This window comes from Erinaceus europaeus, chromosome 1 (genome assembly GCF_950295315.1).
Source record: "Erinaceus europaeus chromosome 1, mEriEur2.1, whole genome shotgun sequence".
Classification (NCBI taxonomy): Eukaryota; Metazoa; Chordata; class Mammalia; order Eulipotyphla; family Erinaceidae; genus Erinaceus; species Erinaceus europaeus.
Genome location: NC_080162.1, coordinates 53,447,525 through 53,468,065, shown reverse-complemented (window position 1 = coordinate 53,468,065; position 20,541 = coordinate 53,447,525). Strand labels below are relative to the sequence as shown.

The following is a 20,541-nucleotide window of genomic DNA, read 5'->3' as shown; positions in this document are numbered from 1 at the left end:
GAATCTAACAAAGGATGTAAAGGACCTTTTCAAGGAAAACTATAAGACACTGTTAAAAGAAATAGAGGATGACACAAAGAAATGGAAGAACGTCCCCTGTTCATGGATTGGGAGAATAAATATCATTAAAATGGCAATTTTGCCAAAAATAATCTATAGATTCATGCAATCCCTATTAAAATCCCAATGATTTTCAAGGAATATTTCAAGGAAATTGAACAGATTATAAAAAAATTGTGTGGAACCCTAAAAAACTAGAAATAGCAAAAACACTCCTAAGGAAAAAGAAGAAAAATGGAGACATCACGATACCCAACTTCAGGTTATACTACAAAGCAGTAGTAAGCAAAACAGTGTGGTATTGGAACAAAGATGGTCATATGGACCAATGGAAGAGAGAGTCCAGAACTCAATCCAGACATGTACAGACACCTCATATATGACAAAGGGACCAAATCTGCCCATTGAGGAAAAGAAAGTCTCTTTAACAAATGGTGTTGGCAGAATTGGACAGCCACATATAGAAAACTGAAACTATAGCAGGAGTCAGGCCGAAGTGCAGAGAGTTAAGAACACATGGTGCAAAATGCAAGGACTGGTGCAAGGATCCCAGTTTGAGCCACTGGCTCCCCTCCTGCAGGGGAGTCACTTCACAAGCAGTGAAGCTGATCTGCAGGTGTCTATCTTTCTCTCCCCTCTGTTTTCCCCTCCTCTCTCCATTTCTCTCTGTCTTATCTAACAATGATGGCATCATCATCAACAACAACAACAACAATAAAACAATAAGGACAACAAAATGGACTAAATAAAATTAAAAACAAACCAAACAAACAAGCAAAAAACTAAATAAAAGTTTCTTTAAAAAAAAGGCAAAAAAACCCCACAAGGGCAACAAAAGGGAAAATAAATAAAATTAATTAATTAATTAAAAAAAAGAAACTATACCACTAATTAACACTATATGGTTAAATTAACTCAAAATGGATCAAAGATCGGGTCATCAGACCTGAAAGTAAAAAATACATAGAAGAACATATTGGTGAGATATTTCATGACATTAACACTAAAGACATATTTGGAGACTTCACCCCATAGGCAAGGGAAACAAAAGCAATATTGGTCAAGTGGGACTATATCAAATTAAAAAGCTTCCATACATCAAAAGAACACAGGAAATCTAGCTAATGGGAGAACATATTCACACATCATACTTCAAACAAGTACTTGATATCAAACATCTATAAAGAACTCATTCAGCTTAACAAAAAGAAAAAGAACAACCCAATAAAAAAGTGGGAAGAGGACATGCATAGACAGTTCTCTAAAGAAGAGATATGCATGGCCCACAGACATATGCAGAAATGCTCAAATTCACTTATCACCAGAGAAATGCAAATTAAAACCATACTGAGCTACCACCTCACACCTGTAAGAATGCCCTTCATCAACAAAACAGGAGAAGATAAATGTTGGAAAGGATGTGAAGAAAGGAACTCTAACACACTGCTGGTGGGAATGCAAAATGGTACAATCATTATGGAGAATCCTTAAGCAAATACAGATGGAAATAACTTATGACCCCGCAATCCCACTCCTAAACATTTATCCAAAAAAGATAATATCACTAATTTGAAGGGATATATGCACCTCCATGTTCATAGCTGCACTATCCACAATAGCAAAAATTTGGAAGCAACCAAAACGTCCCTCCACCGATGACTGTTTAAAAATGTTATGGGATATATACTCAATGGAATACTACTCAGCAATAAAAAATATGATTTTACATCCTTTGGGATAAAATGGATGGAACTTGAGAACATTATGTTTAGTGAAGTAATCAAGGAGGTAAAGGAAAGCTACAGGATGGTCTTACTCATATGTGGAATTTAGAGAACTGAACACACGTATTCAAAATAAAGAACCAGACACAACACAACCCATATTTAAATTGGAAAACTGTAGTGGTTACTAGGGAGGAGGGAGGACTTTTGGTGGTGGGGAAGATGTGAAACTCTAGTCCTATCACTATTTAGCCCTATCAATAGTAATACGGTGTGTGGGGATAGGTGGATAGATTTAATATCTCAAGTTCACTAACTGGCTAAGCACAAATATTAGCTTTTGCTAAAATTTATCTTAGATTTGCTAAATGATCAAACTCTGATAAGGGGATTAATTGTTCATGGATCTCTAAAAATATATCTGAAAATATAGCTCTGCAAACATCTGAGTCAACTATAGCTTTAGGCCTTTTGACCTTGTAAGTATTTAAAATACAAAGGGGTTCAGATACCACTAAAAGGGTTCAAAGCATAGTGAAGTCAAGTATATTAATATAGATATTAACCCCCCCAACTAAGTTGGTTATAATAATTAATTATTGATATTTTAACTCTCTCTAAAACTATAAGAAACTTCTTGCATTCTCTTTAATACCCACATTTCTCCTAGTCCTGGTACCTCTAGTTCATGCCCATACTTCTTGAAATTCCTTCTATGATTTCTTTTTTTTTAAATATATTTTTTATTTATTTTTATTTATTTTACTTATTTATTCCCTTTTGTTGCCCTTGTTGTTTTATTGTTGTAGTTATTATTGTTGTTGTCGTTGTTGGATAGGACAGAGAGAAATGGAGAGAGGGAGGGGAAGACAGAGAGGAGGAGAGAAAGATAGACACCTGCAGACCTGCTTCACCGCCTGTAAAGCGATGCCCCTGCAGGTGGGGAGCCGGGGTTCGAACCGGGATCCTTATGCTGGTCTTTGTGCTTTGCTCCACCTGTGCTTAGCCCGCTGCACTATAGCCCGACTCCCTCTCTATGATTTCTTACAGCCATACCAACTTTGTCAATTTCAACCAAACTGCTACTGGTGTTGCCACATTATATATAAAAGTCCCACATTATGCTGCTACTGAAATCCTACTGTGGACTGTAACCAAGATACCAACCTGAAAAGTCAACCTTGCAACTCTTCAAATCTGGTGAGACCTTTCCTAACACATGGGACTACCTACATCCAACTTAGATGGCATGTCATTTAATTAAATAACATATACCAGATTAGGTTAAGGTTTAGGGTACTGGATACAGGTGTACATATATATATGTCCATAAACAAGGGGCAATCATAACTCTAAGTCAATAATGGCTGAAGTGCCTAAAGAAGGCATCATAAATTCCGTAATTGATTGGATTTAGAACAAATTAGCAGGACAGCCTAGCAGGAAGGCCCAAAGAAGACAGATCCCCAAAACTTAACTCTGGCTGGGCTCAACAAATGATACTCAATGCCTAAATAACTGATAGAAATTCTAAGATAATCAGATAAATAAAGGACTACAAAAGTTGGATAAGGGCAAGAGACTGGCCTACTTAATAATGGCCTGTTTGGTTAATATCATACCATCTGATCATCTGGGACCCTAATTAGGGAATCCTTGGATTCCCATACACATATGATGGGCTTTGACCTCTAAAGGGTCTCTCTCTCCACTACCACTGGTCACTTCCATAAGGAACAGAATCTTGTGTGCCCTCCCAGGACCTTGGCTCTATCATAAAGCAATGATGGTAGGGATAGCCCCAGTCTCTGAAGGGAGGCTAGGGGTATCCTGCCCTGCCATTCAAAAAAGACTGGTCCTAAAATGAGTGCAGCCTGCAATGTTCCTCAGCCCATGAACTATAAGCTCAGACCAATAGGGACTTACAGGCTACACAGGCTGTAGTGCCAAATATAAATATGTATTTACATATGGGCCCTGGAGAAGGTGGATGGAGGTAAATAGTTAATTTGAGCCACAGGATTTTATATATAAAATTATATATATATATATATATATATGAATCAGAGCTACTCCCTGCCCTACTCTAATATTCTAGCCCTTTTCTCTACTCTGACACCATTCTCTCAAACAATAATCTCATCTAACCTCAGGCTAGCTACCAAACTCAAGCAAAACTACTATAGTTGTATGTCCCCAGGAACATGCCTAAAATGGTTCTCCTAGCTTACTTCTACCCTAAAATCCCTAATCTCATCTGCTCTGATCCTACTTTCTGGTTCCTGTTCATTAACCATCTTGTCTCAACTTACGTCATGCCACCTTCCAGACATCAAGTTACTGATGCTACCATGACTCCACCCCAACTTCTGTGGGCAGATGATCTCACCAATGAGTCCTGGACCCTCGAATCTCCAGAGCTCTGGCCCACTAGGGAAAGACAGAAATAGGCTGGGAATATGGATCAACCTGTCAATGCCCGCCCATGTTCTGTGGAGAAGCAGCTACAGAAGCCACAACTCCTACCTTTTGCTCCCCATAAACAACCTTGATCCATACTCCCAGAGGGGGAGAAGTGACAGGATGAAGATAAGAGGACTCTGCACACCAGCTCCATCAGAACCCAGAGAGACAGAAGGAAAAGGAGAGGGACGTATGGAGGTAGCTATGATGTTATGAGTGGCTTAGACGGGAAGAGAGCATTGAATCAGAAAAAGAAGGGGCAACTATGTATAAATGTGGACAGGTAGTTGTAGAGAGGATAAGATAGTTGGCCCATGTCTACAACCTTAGGGGAACTGTGGTGGATTGCAGTGGGAAGAGTGAAGATTCAGAACTCTGGTGGTGGGAATGGTGTGGATTCAAACTCCTGTTGACATGCAATTCTGTAATATAAAAATTAAAAAAAAAAAAAAAAAAAGCAGGTGGAACTTAGCCATTACTGCATATAAAATATTTTGTTATGTTTCATGTTTTATAAAATGTTAAAGAAATAACTGTTTCTATTATATATTTTTTCACAGACAAGGGAAAAGCTGGGAAGCATTAAAGAGAAAACAAAATTTTAGATAAAACTTTCATTTTTCACATAATAAAATGATCATTCTTAGCTTTTATGTAAATCTTTTAAGTCTCATAGAAATGTTAAGGATTCCCCCAATACAAACTTAAATAAAGCAATCCTGAAGGAATTATTTAACTTCACCATGTGTTATGAACTGAACTGTTCTCCCCCCCACATCCTATGTTAAAATCTTAATCTCCAATATGACTATATTAGCAGGTATCACCTTCAAAGAGGTAATTAAGATTTAAAAGAGTAGTATGATTAGAGGTTTAAACTGATAAGACTGATAAGACCCAGAAAAGAGAGAGGTTGAAGTTATCAGAGTCATCTGACTCTTGGTTCTTTCTCCCTTCACCCACCTTGGCTCCAGTCTTCTCAATTTACAGCAGAGTTCCTTAACAAGGCAAATTATCAGATAGTTTCACTAATATATAGAATCTATATATCAGATATACATGAACTTGAAAACAAAACAAAAACAGAAGCCAAGAGGCAACCAGTGGCACAGCTATTTACAAGATACTGGGTACTATACAGCAAACCCTAACAAAAGGACTTTTCAAAGTTAACCCAATTACCAAATAATGTGATGATAACATTAACTATCCATTGACTTTTTGAACTCTTAAGACAGCAGGAACCTCACATCTCCACTATAGAGCCTATATTTCCCCCAGTCCTGAAACCTTAGGATAGGGCCCACTTTCCCGCATGCCTCTCCCAATCCATATCAAATAATATTGCATCTGCCGATTGCAACCTAATCAACACAACAATCGCCACCTCAACATGCTTCACCTCAGACTGTGTCCAGAGACTTCACGTGTGGAATGACAACCCTTCAGTTTCATTACTCGGGTGAGACCTTTCCTTTCATAGTATTCTCTAATTCCATCCCAGGTGGATCACTTTCTAACAAAGTCCCAAAACCTAGATATACACACCAGGGTCTGTGAGAGAGAGCATATGTTCACACGTATCCATAAACTAGTGCAAAATATATACCTGAAAGCAGAAGTACACTGGAGTTTGCAGTGAGTACCACCCCCCAACACTTTCTCTCCACTATTCCAACCTTTGGGTCCATGATTGCTCAACAATTTGTTTGGCTTTGTATGTTAACTCTCTTTTCAGCCACCAGGTTCCAGATGTCATCAGGATGCCGGCCAGGCTTCCCTGGACTGAAGACCCCACCAATGTGTCTTGGAGCTCCGCTTCCCCAGAGACCCACCCTACTAGGGAAAGAGAGGCAGACCGGGAGTATGGACCGACCAGTCAACACCCATGTTCAGCGGGAAAGCAATTACAGAAGCCAGACCTTCCACCTTCTGTAATGACCCTGGGTCCATGCTCCCAAAGGGATAGAGGAATGGGAAAGCTATGGGGGGGGGGGGGGGGGAGATGGGATATGGAGATTGGGTGGTGGGGATTGTGTGTAGTTGTACCCCTCCTACTCTATGGTTTTGTTAATTTATCCTTTCTTAAATAAAAAATAAATTTAAAAAAACAACAGAAGCCAGCAAAGTGTTTCTAAGACTTGTGAACTATGGTAATTATCTTTGAGAAACGGAAGAGGATGGGGATACAGGGGTGGTGGGTATCATGTGGAAATATACACTGTAATCTTACATTCCTGTAGTAATAACAAGTAAAATAATTTTTTAAAGAAAAAAAAAAGAGACCCTAAAGGTCTCTCACAGATATGTACATGTTAGAAGTCACATGAAGATACAGAGAGGACAGCCATCTGCATCACTAGGAGAGAACTTTTGGGAGTTGGGTGGTAGCACAGCGGGTTAAGCGCAGGTGGTGCAAAGCGCAAGGACTGGCATAAGGATCCTGGTTCGAGTCCCCGGCTCCCCACCTGCAGGTGGTGAAGCAGGTCTGCAGGTGTCTATCTTTCTCTCCCCTTCTCTGTCTTCCCCTCCTCTCTCCATTTCTGTCTGTCCTATCCAACAACAATGACATCAATAACAACAACAATAATAACTACAACAATCAAACAACAAGGGCAACAAAAGGGAATAAGTAAATAAATAAATAAGAAAAAAAGGGTTCAGAAATTAAAAAAAAAAAAAAGGAGAGAACTCTCATCAGAAATCAACCTTGCTAGCATTTTGAACCTGGATTTACAGCCTCCACAATGATAAAAAAATAAATTTACATGATGTATGTAGCCTCCACTGTGTTTTGTTATGGTGTGGTGTTTTGTTATGGCAGCCTGCATTGACTAAGATACCACAGCAATGTGATTTTAAACCCTTCTTTCATTTTGCCACTTTGCTAGGTTATCCCAAGAGAAACAACCAAATTTTCACAACTAAAGTCACAAAATATGTTGCTCTTATTAAATCTTTTTGAGAACTACATAGATTTCTTAAATGTATTTGTTGAATTTATATGTCAGAGGTACTTTCTGTAAATTATTTGCAGGGCAAATCACTATTAAGAAATTAATCCATTGTGAATTGTTACCACCAGGTGGTTTTACCTCCCATTTCTTTAATTCATTAGTAGCTTCTCCATTTCCCTGGCTGGTATTTCCACTATCTAAGATAAGTGGCAAGAAGCCAGGATCAAAGTACAGCTGCCCAAATGGAGAACAAAGATGGTGATGACAAGTGATGGTAGTGAGAGTGACAGCAGTGAACATTTATGAAGCACTTAGTAGCTGCTAAGCAGATTTATACTCATTATCTTTCAAATCCTCAAAACAGTCATTATTATGATTCTTATTCTTAAAGGACTTAATGAGACTGAACAATTTGTTCACAGTCATAGACCCAGGATTCAAACATAGACACCAGGATTTTGTGCCCAACTCTCATGTATGTCACAATATTCAAAATTAATTTAATTAAGCTCAAATTGTGTTACTGAGTCAAAGAATTTTTGAAAAGAAAAAGAAAATCCCTACTCATAAATCTGATGTTTATGTCAAATTTCTTTTTTCATCCTAATTTCAACAAGTTCAATATCATATCTACTAAAATAGACTCCAAGTATTTTAGAATAGTGAAAAAAAGCAGAATTTTCTAAATAAATTCAGCATTTCTATTATTTAAGAACAGACACACACACAGTTCCTAGGCCTAAGGAACTGCCTTGATCAAGATAATTGAAAATCATATTTGTTTAAAAATAAAGAATACTTAAAAATATCTGAAAACAGAGCTGGGGAGACAATATAATGGTTATGCAAAAGACTCATGTCTGAGGCTCCAAGTTCCTATCTTCAATCCCCAGCACCACCATGAGCCAGTGTTGAGCAGTGTTCTGGTGTTTCTCTCTGTATATATCTTACTAAAATAAACAAACAAAAGAAATTACATGTCTGATAATATCAAGACAATAGCATTTTAAGATACATTTTATTTTATTTTACTTTAATGAGAAAGATATAGAAAGTGCAGAGAACTGCTCAGCTCTGATTTATGGTTGTGCTGGGGACTGAGTCTGAGAACTTGGAGACCCAGGCATTAAAGTCTTTTGCACAACCATTATGCTGTTTCCCTAGTCCATGGTAATAGCCAATATGATAATATAGTATGTCCTATAAGTGCTCTGTGGTTCTCTAGTTGGGTAAATAAGGATGTGACTATGTCTCTGAAAGTTCTCTACTCAACCAATGTCTAGCACTACATGAGAGAAACAAAATGCCAACAACTCCACTTCCTAATCTCAACCACCTGGGTAAGGTTAGATACAAGCATAGTACACCACAATTAAAAAAAGCAATCTCATTCATACACAGACTATTCCTAAAAACAGATTGACCACTTGACCATTTCTTTCTGATACATGTAATTTTTCACTGTATTAGCATTATTAAAAATATGAGACAATGAATTAGAGCTTTTATTACTAAAGCATCAATTACAAAAATCTGGCTTGCTGAGGAAAAAAATTTAAATATTTAATTGTGACATTGTGACAATTACTGTTAGATTCCTTGCATTTTTCAGACCACATAAAGATAACTGTCTTCTAATAATAAAGTAGCTAACAAAATACAAGTATATTAAGTTTGGGATGCTTTCTAAAAGAATAAGAAATCAATCACTGCTCTCCTGTGGAGGTGTCTATAATACAATCCCTTGTAGTTTCAAAAGAAGAAAATAAAGTGTTTCTCACAAAATTTATCTTCTTTTTGCTAAACTGACTTATGATTTCTCTTCCTGTATTTACTTTTTTGCCTTCCCTCTCAGTCAACTATAATATGTACACTTGGATATATAAATGCATTTTTCTAATTTGTTAAAAGTCTCATACTTGTTACACAATCAATCCCTCCATGCTGTAGACCACAGGAATAATAGCTGAGTAACCAGTGTCTCTACAAGAGAGAAGTTTTCTTTCTTTCTTTCTTTCTTTTTTTTAACTGTATTTCATTCCTGAGTATGAGGTTAAATTCCTTAGAGAAAGGTCCCCTTTTACCATTTTCCAAAATGAAACATTTCTTCTCAGTAACTATCAAGCAAGCTGAAATCCTTATTAGAGTTCTGAACCATTATGCTGGAATTTGACTCCTGTTGCTGACAGGCTGCTTGACCTGGGGACAAGTTACTTACCTCTCCATTTCCTAACTGGGAAAATGTGTATAACATAAACCATACACGTAGCATACATGATACTACATTGTGAATTTGCTGGACTTAATGATATAGCTCATCAGCACTTGAAGATATTGGTATTGATATCCAGTTAATGAAAATGTACCTCTGATTTTTAAGCTGGAAAGCCACTGGGGTAATCATTCATCAAAGAATCATAACAGTATGGCTTCTCAGATCTTTGGTACATACATTGAGAATACAAATTGTATTCTCTGTGTATTGATCCTCAAAACAACCAATAAAATCCTAACAGGAAAGAATTAACTAACCATGCCATGTAAAGTTCTTATAATGAGTACGTGTGTATGGGAATACATGACTATGTTTACATAAAATCCTCAGAACAGTTCCATGATGGCACTGTTACATGATGGCAGAGGAGGATCTGATGGGTGGGGGGGTTGAGTTGTTATGTGAGAAACTGAGAAATGTTACACATGTACAAACTACTATATTTTACTGTTGACTGTAAACCATTAACCCTCCAATAAAGAAATAAAAATTTTAAAAGAGAACAGTGCCAGAAACAGAGTAAGATCAATATATTAGTTGTTAATCATTTTACACTCTTCAATCTTTAAGATATGTCCTTCCTAACAGTATTAACTCAAATGGGTGCTACTTTTATTGCAAATGTGAGCTACTCAGAGACAGGCTCTCTCTCTGCTTTCATGGCTCACCTGCTTGAACTGGGATAGTAAAACACTGAGAGCCCATTTTGCTCCTTCAAAAGTTAGCATTTAAATGAATAATTGAAATATATCAAGAGACTGGGTCAAGATACACTCAGGTGAATGTACACAGTGGAGCGTTCAAGTTCCTCATCCCCACCTTCAGGGAGGGAGATTCACAGGTTGTGAAGCAGTGCTGTAGTTGTTTCTCTTTCTTCCTATCTCCCCCTCCTCTCTTAATTTCTCTTTGTCCTGTCAAATATAATAAAATTAAATTTAAAAAAAGAAATATTTCATAAGAATTTCTCCCAATTTCTGAAGATCATGTCACCCTTACTACTTTAGAAGGCAGTGTAGCAAGATGACTAACAGCATGGACACCTAAAGCTAAACGGAATGAATTTGAATTTTGGCTCTGCCTAGCTGTTTAGTTTTGAAAAGGTTAACTGACCTCTATGAGGTTCCCAATAAAATGAGAATAACAGTAGTATTACTTTCAGGATGGAATGAATCATGAATATACAGTACCTGGCACCAAATAAGCATGCAATGATCATCATCCATTGTTACTATTAGAAATAGAGAATCTTCATTACCACTTTCCACATAACCCTTGCAGAAGGCTGACAACAGTGGAAATGAAAATCCCTTCTCAGTCTTAGTCTAGTGTTGAGATTCCCTGTTTCCCTAGAGATCTCCAACTCCTGCCATGAAGTATGCAGTTCATTTCTACTCTTAGTACATTATGTTTCACAGCACAATAATTCAAAGAAAACCCTTCACAACCACCGTTCAAAATTTACATTCTCATTCATAAATATCTCTAGATTTCTTGATGTATACAGGTATATTTTTCTAGTCACAACTCATACCAAAAACTGAGCCAATGAATAAAATACCTAGAGGCCAACAGGATTAAAATTTACCCAAATTGTGTAATAAAGGGAAATATTATTAATTTACAATAAAATTTGTGATGATTCAAATGGAGGTTTAAATTTTTCGCTATTAGCAAAAAAAAATTACGCTGTAAACTAATACAGTATGTGGAAACAAGCTTAGATGAATAGAAGAACTATCAGTTTTTAGAGGACTGTGACTTTGAAGAACAGCCGCTGAGTACATAAAAACACTGACTCTTAAAAAACTGAAAGCTGTACAACAGCAAAAATGCACAATGGCAAACTGCTGACTTTTTAAAAAGTATAATACCCAAGTTATCACTTTGGTTAAAAATTGTTTAACTACTTTAAAAAATAAATCTTTCTGGAGGCTGGGTGGTGGCGTACCTGGTTGAGTGCACATGTTAAAAATGCACAAGGACTTGGGTTCAAGCCCCCAGTCCCTACCTGAAGGGGGAAAGCTTCAAAAGTGGTAAAGCAGTAATACAGGTATCTTTCTGTCTCTCTCCCTCTTGATTTTTGGCTGTCTTTAACTAGTAAATAAATAAAAATAAAAATTAAAAATATGTATATTTTTATAATAAAGAACGATACTTAATTTGATCCTCTCCTCTGCATTAGTGTTTCTATTTCAATAGCAATCTCTAAATCAGGCCCTTCCTTGGCTAATTCCCCCTTTGAACCAACCTTGATCTCCTCAGCCTCATGAAGTTCTTCCTGATTCTGCACAACACTATCAATCTCATCTGTCAATCTACACTGTAAGGTAGATATTCTGTTCCTAAGTGCTTTTAACACCTGCCCTAAGACACACACACACACACACACACACACACACACACACACACACACACACACACACACACACACTTATCTAGGAGGAAATTTCAGGGCTTGAGCTTGTTTATAAGTTCCATGACATAACTTTCTAAGACACCTGTATACTGATGTTAGGCTTTAGCCATAATATACAGGCAGTATCTTTATTGACTCTATTCCTTTACTCATCACATCTCCTAGAAGGTCCAGCGTATCCCTATTGACTTGCATGTACCATTCAGTCCTTCTCACCAACTTTTGTTTTGTTTTGTTTTTTTCCTCCAGGGTTATTGCTGGGGCTTGGTGCCTGCACTACAAATCTACTGCTCCTAGAGGCCATTTTTCCCATTTTTGTTGCCCTTGGTGTGATTGTTTTTTTGTTATACCTTCTCACCATCTTAAACCACATATTCCACACCAAATTTTGGGTAACTCACTTCAGAGGAAGCATTCCTATCTTCCCAGGTAGCTCATGCCTGCCTTTCAATAACAGGTAGATATCACATACTTCCCTGTGTCTTTAATAAGAACACAGCCCTGAAGAAGCACTATGAGGGCAAGAACATTTGGGGACCCTGTGAATTCTCAAATAAAACAGTGACTCAGCAACTTGCAATTTAACCAGTGAGACTACAGTGTGCTTCAGTCAGTCCCTGGAGACTATAGGCATAGAGACTAATTCATCTAACTACTGAAAATGAAGAGCATGAATTTCTACTGAAAAATAAAGTTTAACTATATGATAAGGAATTGTTTTTTAATTAGTATACAAGAAGGATTAGCTAATTCAAGGTTTTACCTTTTGATCGAACATCAATAGAAAATTGAAACAGAAAGATATCAATTTCTCACAAAGTTACTTAATTGATATTTACATATATTCAAAACTTTTAGAAGCTGGCACTGCAATACAAACTAAATACTTTTAATTCTTATTATAAATAATATTTTAACACCTTTTCATATATGTTTCTTGTCTTAATGTTAACTATGACTTACAGGAAGACTTTATAACTGTATGTCAGGTAAGGAATCAGTAGTACACAAGGGAGTAGGAAAACTTCCTGTTTTATTAAGTACCATTGACACTGTCATATTAAGAATGTGTCTATCAGGAATGGCACAGATAGAACAAACCAATTTATGGAGTGAAAAAATACAAATTATTTCATGACTAAATGTCAAACAGAAAAACTGCCTGAACAGTTTAAAAGTCTATCACACCATACCACATTTGGTGAACATCTAATGGCATAGAAATCATTTATCATTAAAGGTCTTTTTATATAGGCCAAAGTTGCTGGGGCTTGATATTTCATATCTTACAGTTTAAAGAGTGCTCTAAATTCTAGGTTTTTTAACTTTTTAATCTTTGGGAAGGAAAACTAAAACTTCCTATAAACTCAGATTAATGCTTGCTAATGCATGGGGGAAAAAAGAACTAAAACCTTGCTCCTACTATAAAAACAAAATACTGTGGCCTCTGTTTCTTTTCTGATAAGAGTCTTAAATACCAAACAGTTAACTGCATAATAACATTTACTGGCAGCCAAGCAGCCTGCTTAGCAGATATATAAAGCAGGTAAAAGGAGGAAAAGTTAATTTCTTGGCTGAATGATTCCATCGGTAGCTATAGGGCAAACCTGAAAGTCTTTTAGTAAAGTAGCAGTTGATTCTTCTATCAATCTGTAGCACACATACTCTTCCAAGGAAAGCATTAAATATGAAAATCATATCCTGTTATCATCTGTTTCCAGCTTTCAGCCCAGTAAGCTTTTCTTAATGAATGCTGCAGCCTAAGGAACAAGCACGCTGTTGGCTTTTCTGAATAATGGAGTGATGCTACCATTTTTGCTTATTACAATATCGACTGGCTGAGGGGGTTTCACACATAGTCACAAGTGACTACTCTTGCCAGCATGCTCCAAGTTATTACAAGATGTTTTTAGACATTTCATCTAAAAGAGCTTTACTGCTTTTAGTGAAGAAAACATCTATGGTCTTGAACAGAATCATTTATATGGAGATAGGAGGGAGGATTAGAAGCCTGCATTATGGCAGATACATAGCAGAATTTATTTAAGTATTCTTTGCTGGTCTTTTGGTCTGTTGCTTAGATATGCAATTTGTTCTTTCTACTTTCTCTGTGAAAAGGTTAAGATATACAAAATTACATATACAAAAAGTAATCAAAATGCCACATTTATTTACTTTTCATTTAAGACATTTCTGGAACTAAGAAAATATAGTCACAAAGTACTATTTAGAGAAATTTATTTTTACCTAATAACAACACTGAGTTTGTCTATGGAATCTATCTTTTCAAAACCCATAGTAACTGCTTCTCAGCAAACTTAATTGAAATAGACATCAAAAACTTTAAAAAGACTAAAGTAGCCAGCTAAAGCTACGGTCTTTAGTCATTTGAGGCTTATCTAAAAAATTTTTATAATAATATGATTTAATTTAAAACAATATCTTAAAAGATTAACACTCCAGAAATTCTCTAGTAACAGAAAGCTTAATATTTTAATTCATTACCTTTTCTCTGTCTTCATCTTTCAATTCACCTTTGATTTCCCAACTATGTTTTGAAAGTAACTGCATCTTCTTAATTTGAGTCTCATATTCAATCTAAATATAAATAAAGTTCAATTTTGTAGTGAATATTGTTGCATTGAATGTAATGCCTATTAGTATTTTTTAGTCTTTACATCAAAAAAAGAAAACAGAAGCAAAAAATAAAAACTGACATTAGCAAGAAATTCAACTTATCTTAATAAATAGACAATTCTACAAATATCATAGAGCAATAGCTGAATTCTAGTAGAACTTGCACTGAGTTTGGTGTATTGCACCAAAGTGGGGATCTCTGGAGGGATGGCCTTTTAGGTGCATGATAGGTAGACTGAGTCTCTTTTATAGACCACAATTCCTCAGAAAAACAAGTACTGTATGTTACTTTCATAAAACAGTAACTGGTTTTAAATGATAACTTCCAATAAAAGTTATTGTCCCTAAATTGGTGAAAGATGATGTTAAAATCAATCCAACCTTATTTTATATAAAGGTATATAATTTTGTTTAATTGTTGGGGGGTAATGGTTTACAATAAATATAGTTGTTGATACATGTGTAAAGTTCTTTTTTCTGCAAAACATTCTCACCCTCAGCCTAGGCCCTCATCCACTATCATGCATCTGAAAGTCCATCCCTCCAAAGCCCCACAGTTTTGATGAACTAGACCACAACTAGTTTAAATTTTACACTTTTCCTTCCTTCTTTCTTTCTTTCTTTCTTTCTCTCTTTCTTTCTTTCTTTCTCTCTTTCTTTCTTTCTTTCTTTCTTTCTTTCTTTCTTTCTCTTTCTTCCGTCTTCCTTCCTTCCTTTCTGTTTTCTTTATCTATCTATCTATCTGTCTATCTCTTCCCTCTCTCTCCTCCCATCCTCTCCCCTCTTCTTTCCTTTCCTCATTTTCTATCTTTTCAACTTAGTGGGGGTTAAAGTTTATAGTACAGTTGTCTACCCATGGGCACAATTTCCTACCTCTGTGTGACAGGTATCTATAAAATATTCTCACTTCCGATCTAGGATGCCCAATCTCCTCACTCTACAACTCCCCCCTCTTCTGGTCTTCCTCCAGAGTCCCTTGCTTTTGTTGCAGTTACACCATTCCAAGTCTAAGATTCACCCTGTATTCTCCTTTTCTGACCCTGTCTCCCAAGTTCAATCTACATGTGAGGTAATTCAGTTGAATTCCATTTTCTATAAATAATGGCACTGTAGATGCCAATGTCAACATAAAAGGAATCAAGTTTGCTGTGGGACTAATAACTACACAAAGATGTCTGCATCAAGATTAGAAGATATACTCACATATCAACAACTGTCTTGTAAACCATTATTTCCCCCAATAAAATGGTTTTGTGGGGGGAAGTCTGCATCATTATCACACTACAAATGAAAAAGTAATTCCACCATAAAATTTTTTTTTCTTGTAATGTTTTAAAAGCACTTTAATTTAGAATGTTAATAATTAATGTTTTAAAAAGTTACTAAGTGGGGATAGATAGCATAATGGTTATCCAAAGAGACTCTCATGCCTGAGGCTGGCTCCAAAGTTCAGGTTTAATCCCTGGCACCACCATAAGCCAGAGCTGAACAGTGCTCTGGTTGAAAAAAAAAAGAAAAAGTTACTGATTCACAACTACTCATTCACAGCTAAAGAACAGAACATTTTCTAAGTTAAAATGATATCCTATAGTCAAAACACAGCCATAATATTATCAATTTAATAACTGGTTTTTAATTAAATATTTATTCCCTTCTGTTGCTCTTTTTTTGTTGTTGTAATTGTTATTGATGTCATCGTTGTTGGATAGGACAGAGAGAAATGGAGAGAGAAGGGGAAGACAGAGAGGAGGAGAGAAAGACAGACGCCTGCAGACCTGCTTCACCGCCTGTGAAGCAACGCCCCTGCAGGTGAGGAGCCTGAGGCTCGAACCAGGATCCTTGCTGGTCTTTGCACTTAGCACCATGTGTGCTTAACCCGCTGCACTACCACCAGACTCCCATAAACTGTTTTATTAGTTCTTAGACAGAACATAAAACAGGACTGAACTTTGTTTTGATATACAAAAAACAAAAAAGACAATAATAACAAAATCTGACTTGTTCCCTTAAATTATATTTTAAGATATAAGCTGCCTTATTTTTATTAACAGTTAAATTTTTCTATCGGAATATTAACATGTCAGATGGTAGTAATAATAGGTAACTGTCGGGTTAGCATCATGAGAGAGAGAGATAACCCAGGAACCAAGCTCGTGGTGACAGGACAATTCAAATCTTTATTCATTCAAATGCCCCAGAGTCTGGTGGTAGCACACCTGGTCAAGCCATGTGGCACAAACTGCAATGGCCAGCATCAGCCTCCTGCTCTGCACGCCCGCCCTCCTCCAGCTCAAACACGGAAGAGATAAGACTGAAATGGAAGTGGCTTGACAATACCATACATGGTTAGGAAAGGGGTGGAGAAAGGCAAAGGGGGCTGGGAATGGACCTCCCCAGCAACTATTGCTAGGGGTTCAACTGGTAGGATTAGCAATACCCTGTGGGGAATTAGGAAGGAGACCTTTAGTCATTTATAAGACAAAGCAGAAGACTGATATGTAGATAATAAAAGGGCGGGCCATAATATCAGGTTATGCAGGGTGCTTTGTGAGGCTCCTCACAATTTCCTAACAGGTAACTAGTTAAATAAATATTTTTAAAGCACAGTATAAATGTTTTAAAAAGAAAAATAAATAAATATAGCAATTAAGACTGTATGGGGGGGCAGTAGGTTGAGAACACATGGCACAAAGCACAGAGACCAGCATAGGAATCCCAGTTCCAGCCCCGGCTCCCCACCTGCAGGCAGGATGCTTCACAGGTGGTGGGGCAGGTCTGCAAGTGTCTATCTTTCCCCCTCTCTGTCTTTCCCTTCTCTCTCCATTTCTCTCTGTCCTGTCCAATAGCAATGACATCAATGGCAATGATAGTGATGGCCACAGCTGCACTAAAACAACAAGAGCAACAAGGGGGAAAAGGGTAGCCTCCAGGAGAAGTGGATTGGTGAACTGGTGGTGTGAAGAACAAGGACCAGCATAAGAATCCTGGTTCGAGCCCCCCAGCTCCCTACCTGTAAGGGAGTCACTTTACAAGCAGTGAAGCATGTTTGCAGGTGTCTTTCTCCCCTCTTTTCCCCTCCCATCCCCATTTCTCTCTGTCCTATCCAACAACAACAACAGCAATAACAACAATAATAACTACAACAATAAAACAACAAGGGCAACAAAAGGGAATAAATAAATAAATATTTTTAAAAAGGAATAGGGATGGGAGAATAAATTAGGCTAGAAGATTAAAGTAGACGTAACAACCAAATATAACGTGTGAGCTCTAGTTGGTTCCTATTCTAGAGGCATTTTGGGAGAACTGGGAAATTTTAGATTTTATTTATTTATTAATGAGAAAGATAGGAGGAGAGAAAGAACCAGACGTCATTCTGGTACATGTGTTGCCGGGGATTGAACTCAGGACCTCATGCTTGCAAGTCTTTTGCCTTAGCCACAGTACCACCTCCCAGACCACAAACTGGGAAATTTTAATTATCAGATGCATATAAAACAATATTATGAAGTCATTAATAGTTGTTCTTAGGTGTGATAATGGGATTGAGATTATTTAGTAGATAATCCTTGGGAAATACACACTCAAGTATTTAGAGAAGAGTCATGATATCTTCAACATATTTTCAATAGATAAGACAAAGATACATAAGCACATATGCAAAACAAATATAGCAAAATATTTATAACTGTGTGTCGGCAGAGGAGAGAGAAGAGATCAGAGCGGAGAGGGAACACAAATCTTTATTCACGTGGGCACCTCAGAGTTGGGTGAGAGCGCAGTGGTTCGGGCCATGTGGAGCTAACAAAATGGCCACCTCCCGCTACAAGCAGCAACCTTTCTCTGCATCAGGTTGCCAAGGTGAAAAGGGGCAAAGAGAGGGGCAGAAGCAGAAGGGATTTTATGGGAGAAATTCCGGAAGTGGCAACTTGGGACGGGATAGGCTAGGAAACAAGGCACTCGGGGATAGGGTTACAGCTCTCACGAGAATGGGAAGGGGGAGGAGTAAACAAGACACTCCGGGAAGCTTGGGTATCAGCTCTTGCAGGAACTGGCGATGCCCTGAGGGGACAACATGGTGGATGTGACCACATCTACACAATTTCCCAACAACTGTGCTGGAGAGATAGCTCACCAGGTAGGTGGCATGTTTTGTCCAGGGTTGAGCCCCTGTACTTGGGAGATGTTATGGTACTGGAAAACCAGGTGTTGTGGTGGCTTTTGCTTTCATTTTCTCTCTCTCTCCCTCTCTGACTTGGAATAATTAAATCACCCAGCAACACACACACACACACACACACACCTATTGCATCTAAGATACAGTATATGCCTTACTTTGATTGGGCTGCTATGTCAAAGCACCACTTACTATGTACATTAGAAATGTATTGCTCAGAGTTCTGGAGACTGGAAAATCCAAGATCAAGATGTAAGCATAGTTGCTCTTCAGGTAAGAATCCTTTACCTGATTATACCTGGCACCTTCTCACAGTATCCTAACATAGTTAGAAAGGGGTTGGGGATCTTTAAGGAAGGTGTATTTCATAAGACACTTTTGAGTTTCTGCCTCATGACTTAATAACCTTCCAAAGACTCTGCCTACTAATGCTGTCACTTATGGGACTTAGAATTTCAATGTGAGATTCTGAGGAAGACACAAACATTCAGACCATAGCATAAATGTTCACTGTAACAATGTCTTTAATTTTGTGGATATTTGACTTTTTTACAATAAAAGCCAGGAGAAAAAAAAAAAAAAAAACAGTTAAAAAGAAAAGAAAGATGGCAACTATATAATCTCTATAATCTGTTTTCAGTACTCATTGGACAACAGTCCCTGGTCAACATAAACGTGAGTAAAAAGGCGTAGCTGTCCACATAATGGCTTATTTTGTGGAACAGAAGAATGCCAGACACCTTAATGTTATGGGATATCAGAATCTGAGAAGGATACATAGTCAGGAAGTGCAAAGACCAACTCATCAATCAGGGTCTATTCTCCATGTTTCAGCCCCCTTCATCCTCCGAACCCAACCAACCAACGATTGACCACAATAGAGTGGTCACAAAAGATCACAGAAAAAGGACCCTTAGAAGAAATAAGTAGTTTCCACAAGGAACCTTAATGCTGCTCAAATTTAATTATATTACCAACAAATTGCAAGTGCCAGGTATGAACTAGTGACCACAACTGTTTTAACTCTGTATAGTATAACACAGACAAACTATACTACTAATTCCTCTACTAAAGTTTGAATCTGAGAAAATGCAATGTCATTTCTTGTGGTCACAATATTGGCCTCATGATAATTCACAGAGAAAACAGAGAATCCTGTGATTGGACAATTGAATATTAGTAACTGCCAACCATCTGAAATTCACTGTCTCTACTTTAAGCAGATAAGAAATAGTACAAAACAAGGTATCACCTTCAGTTCTTGAAGTTTCTTTGTATTTGTGGTAAAGTGTTCAATATGAGCTTGGGCACACTCATATTGCTTCAGATATTCTTGGTTTCGAGTATGAGCCTTCTTTTCTGATTCACATATTTCCTTCAGGTATTTCTTTAGCTTTGCATATTTCAGCTTTACTCTAAAAAGAAAAAAAAAGCATATCTTTATAAATGTAAGGAGGAGAATTTTCTTCAACAAAATTATTAATGAGATAATGTATTCTAAGGTATTTTACCGAAACACTAAAGTATAAAGGACATAATGTATATGTATTTTTAGAGTGATAAAATTAATTCAGTATCAGTCAGGTATCATATCTCAGTATAATACTCCTGAGAAATATATACAAGACCATATTATAGCAATCACATGGCGAAGATTTATATGGATTTCTTTCTCAAAATTAAATGTGGTTTCAAGAGTGGTGTCTCTGTGGTTATGTTCAGATGAACAGTCCATTAACATTCTTTTATCAGACAGACAATTTCAAACTACCTAATCATACGAAAGTAGAATCAAACTGTAAGCCATAAAGCATGAATGTTAAGAAATTCTG

General features: G+C 37.1%; 1 protein-coding gene across 3 annotated transcripts in view; it reads right to left on the bottom strand.

Annotated features, from left to right (window-relative positions):
- The window catches only part of KIZ (kizuna centrosomal protein), a 159,951-nt gene that overhangs the window by 127,701 nt on the left and 11,709 nt on the right, over positions 1–20,541 (bottom strand). For all 3 annotated transcript variants that reach the window (XM_060186161.1, XM_060186167.1, XM_060186175.1), the window contains exons 3-4: positions 19,962–20,124; positions 14,401–14,493 (exon numbers count right to left, since the gene is read on the bottom strand). In XM_060186161.1, the coding sequence (XP_060042144.1) occupies positions 14,401–14,493; positions 19,962–20,124 (256 nt within the window). The remainder of the gene's footprint in view (positions 1–14,400; positions 14,494–19,961; positions 20,125–20,541) is intronic.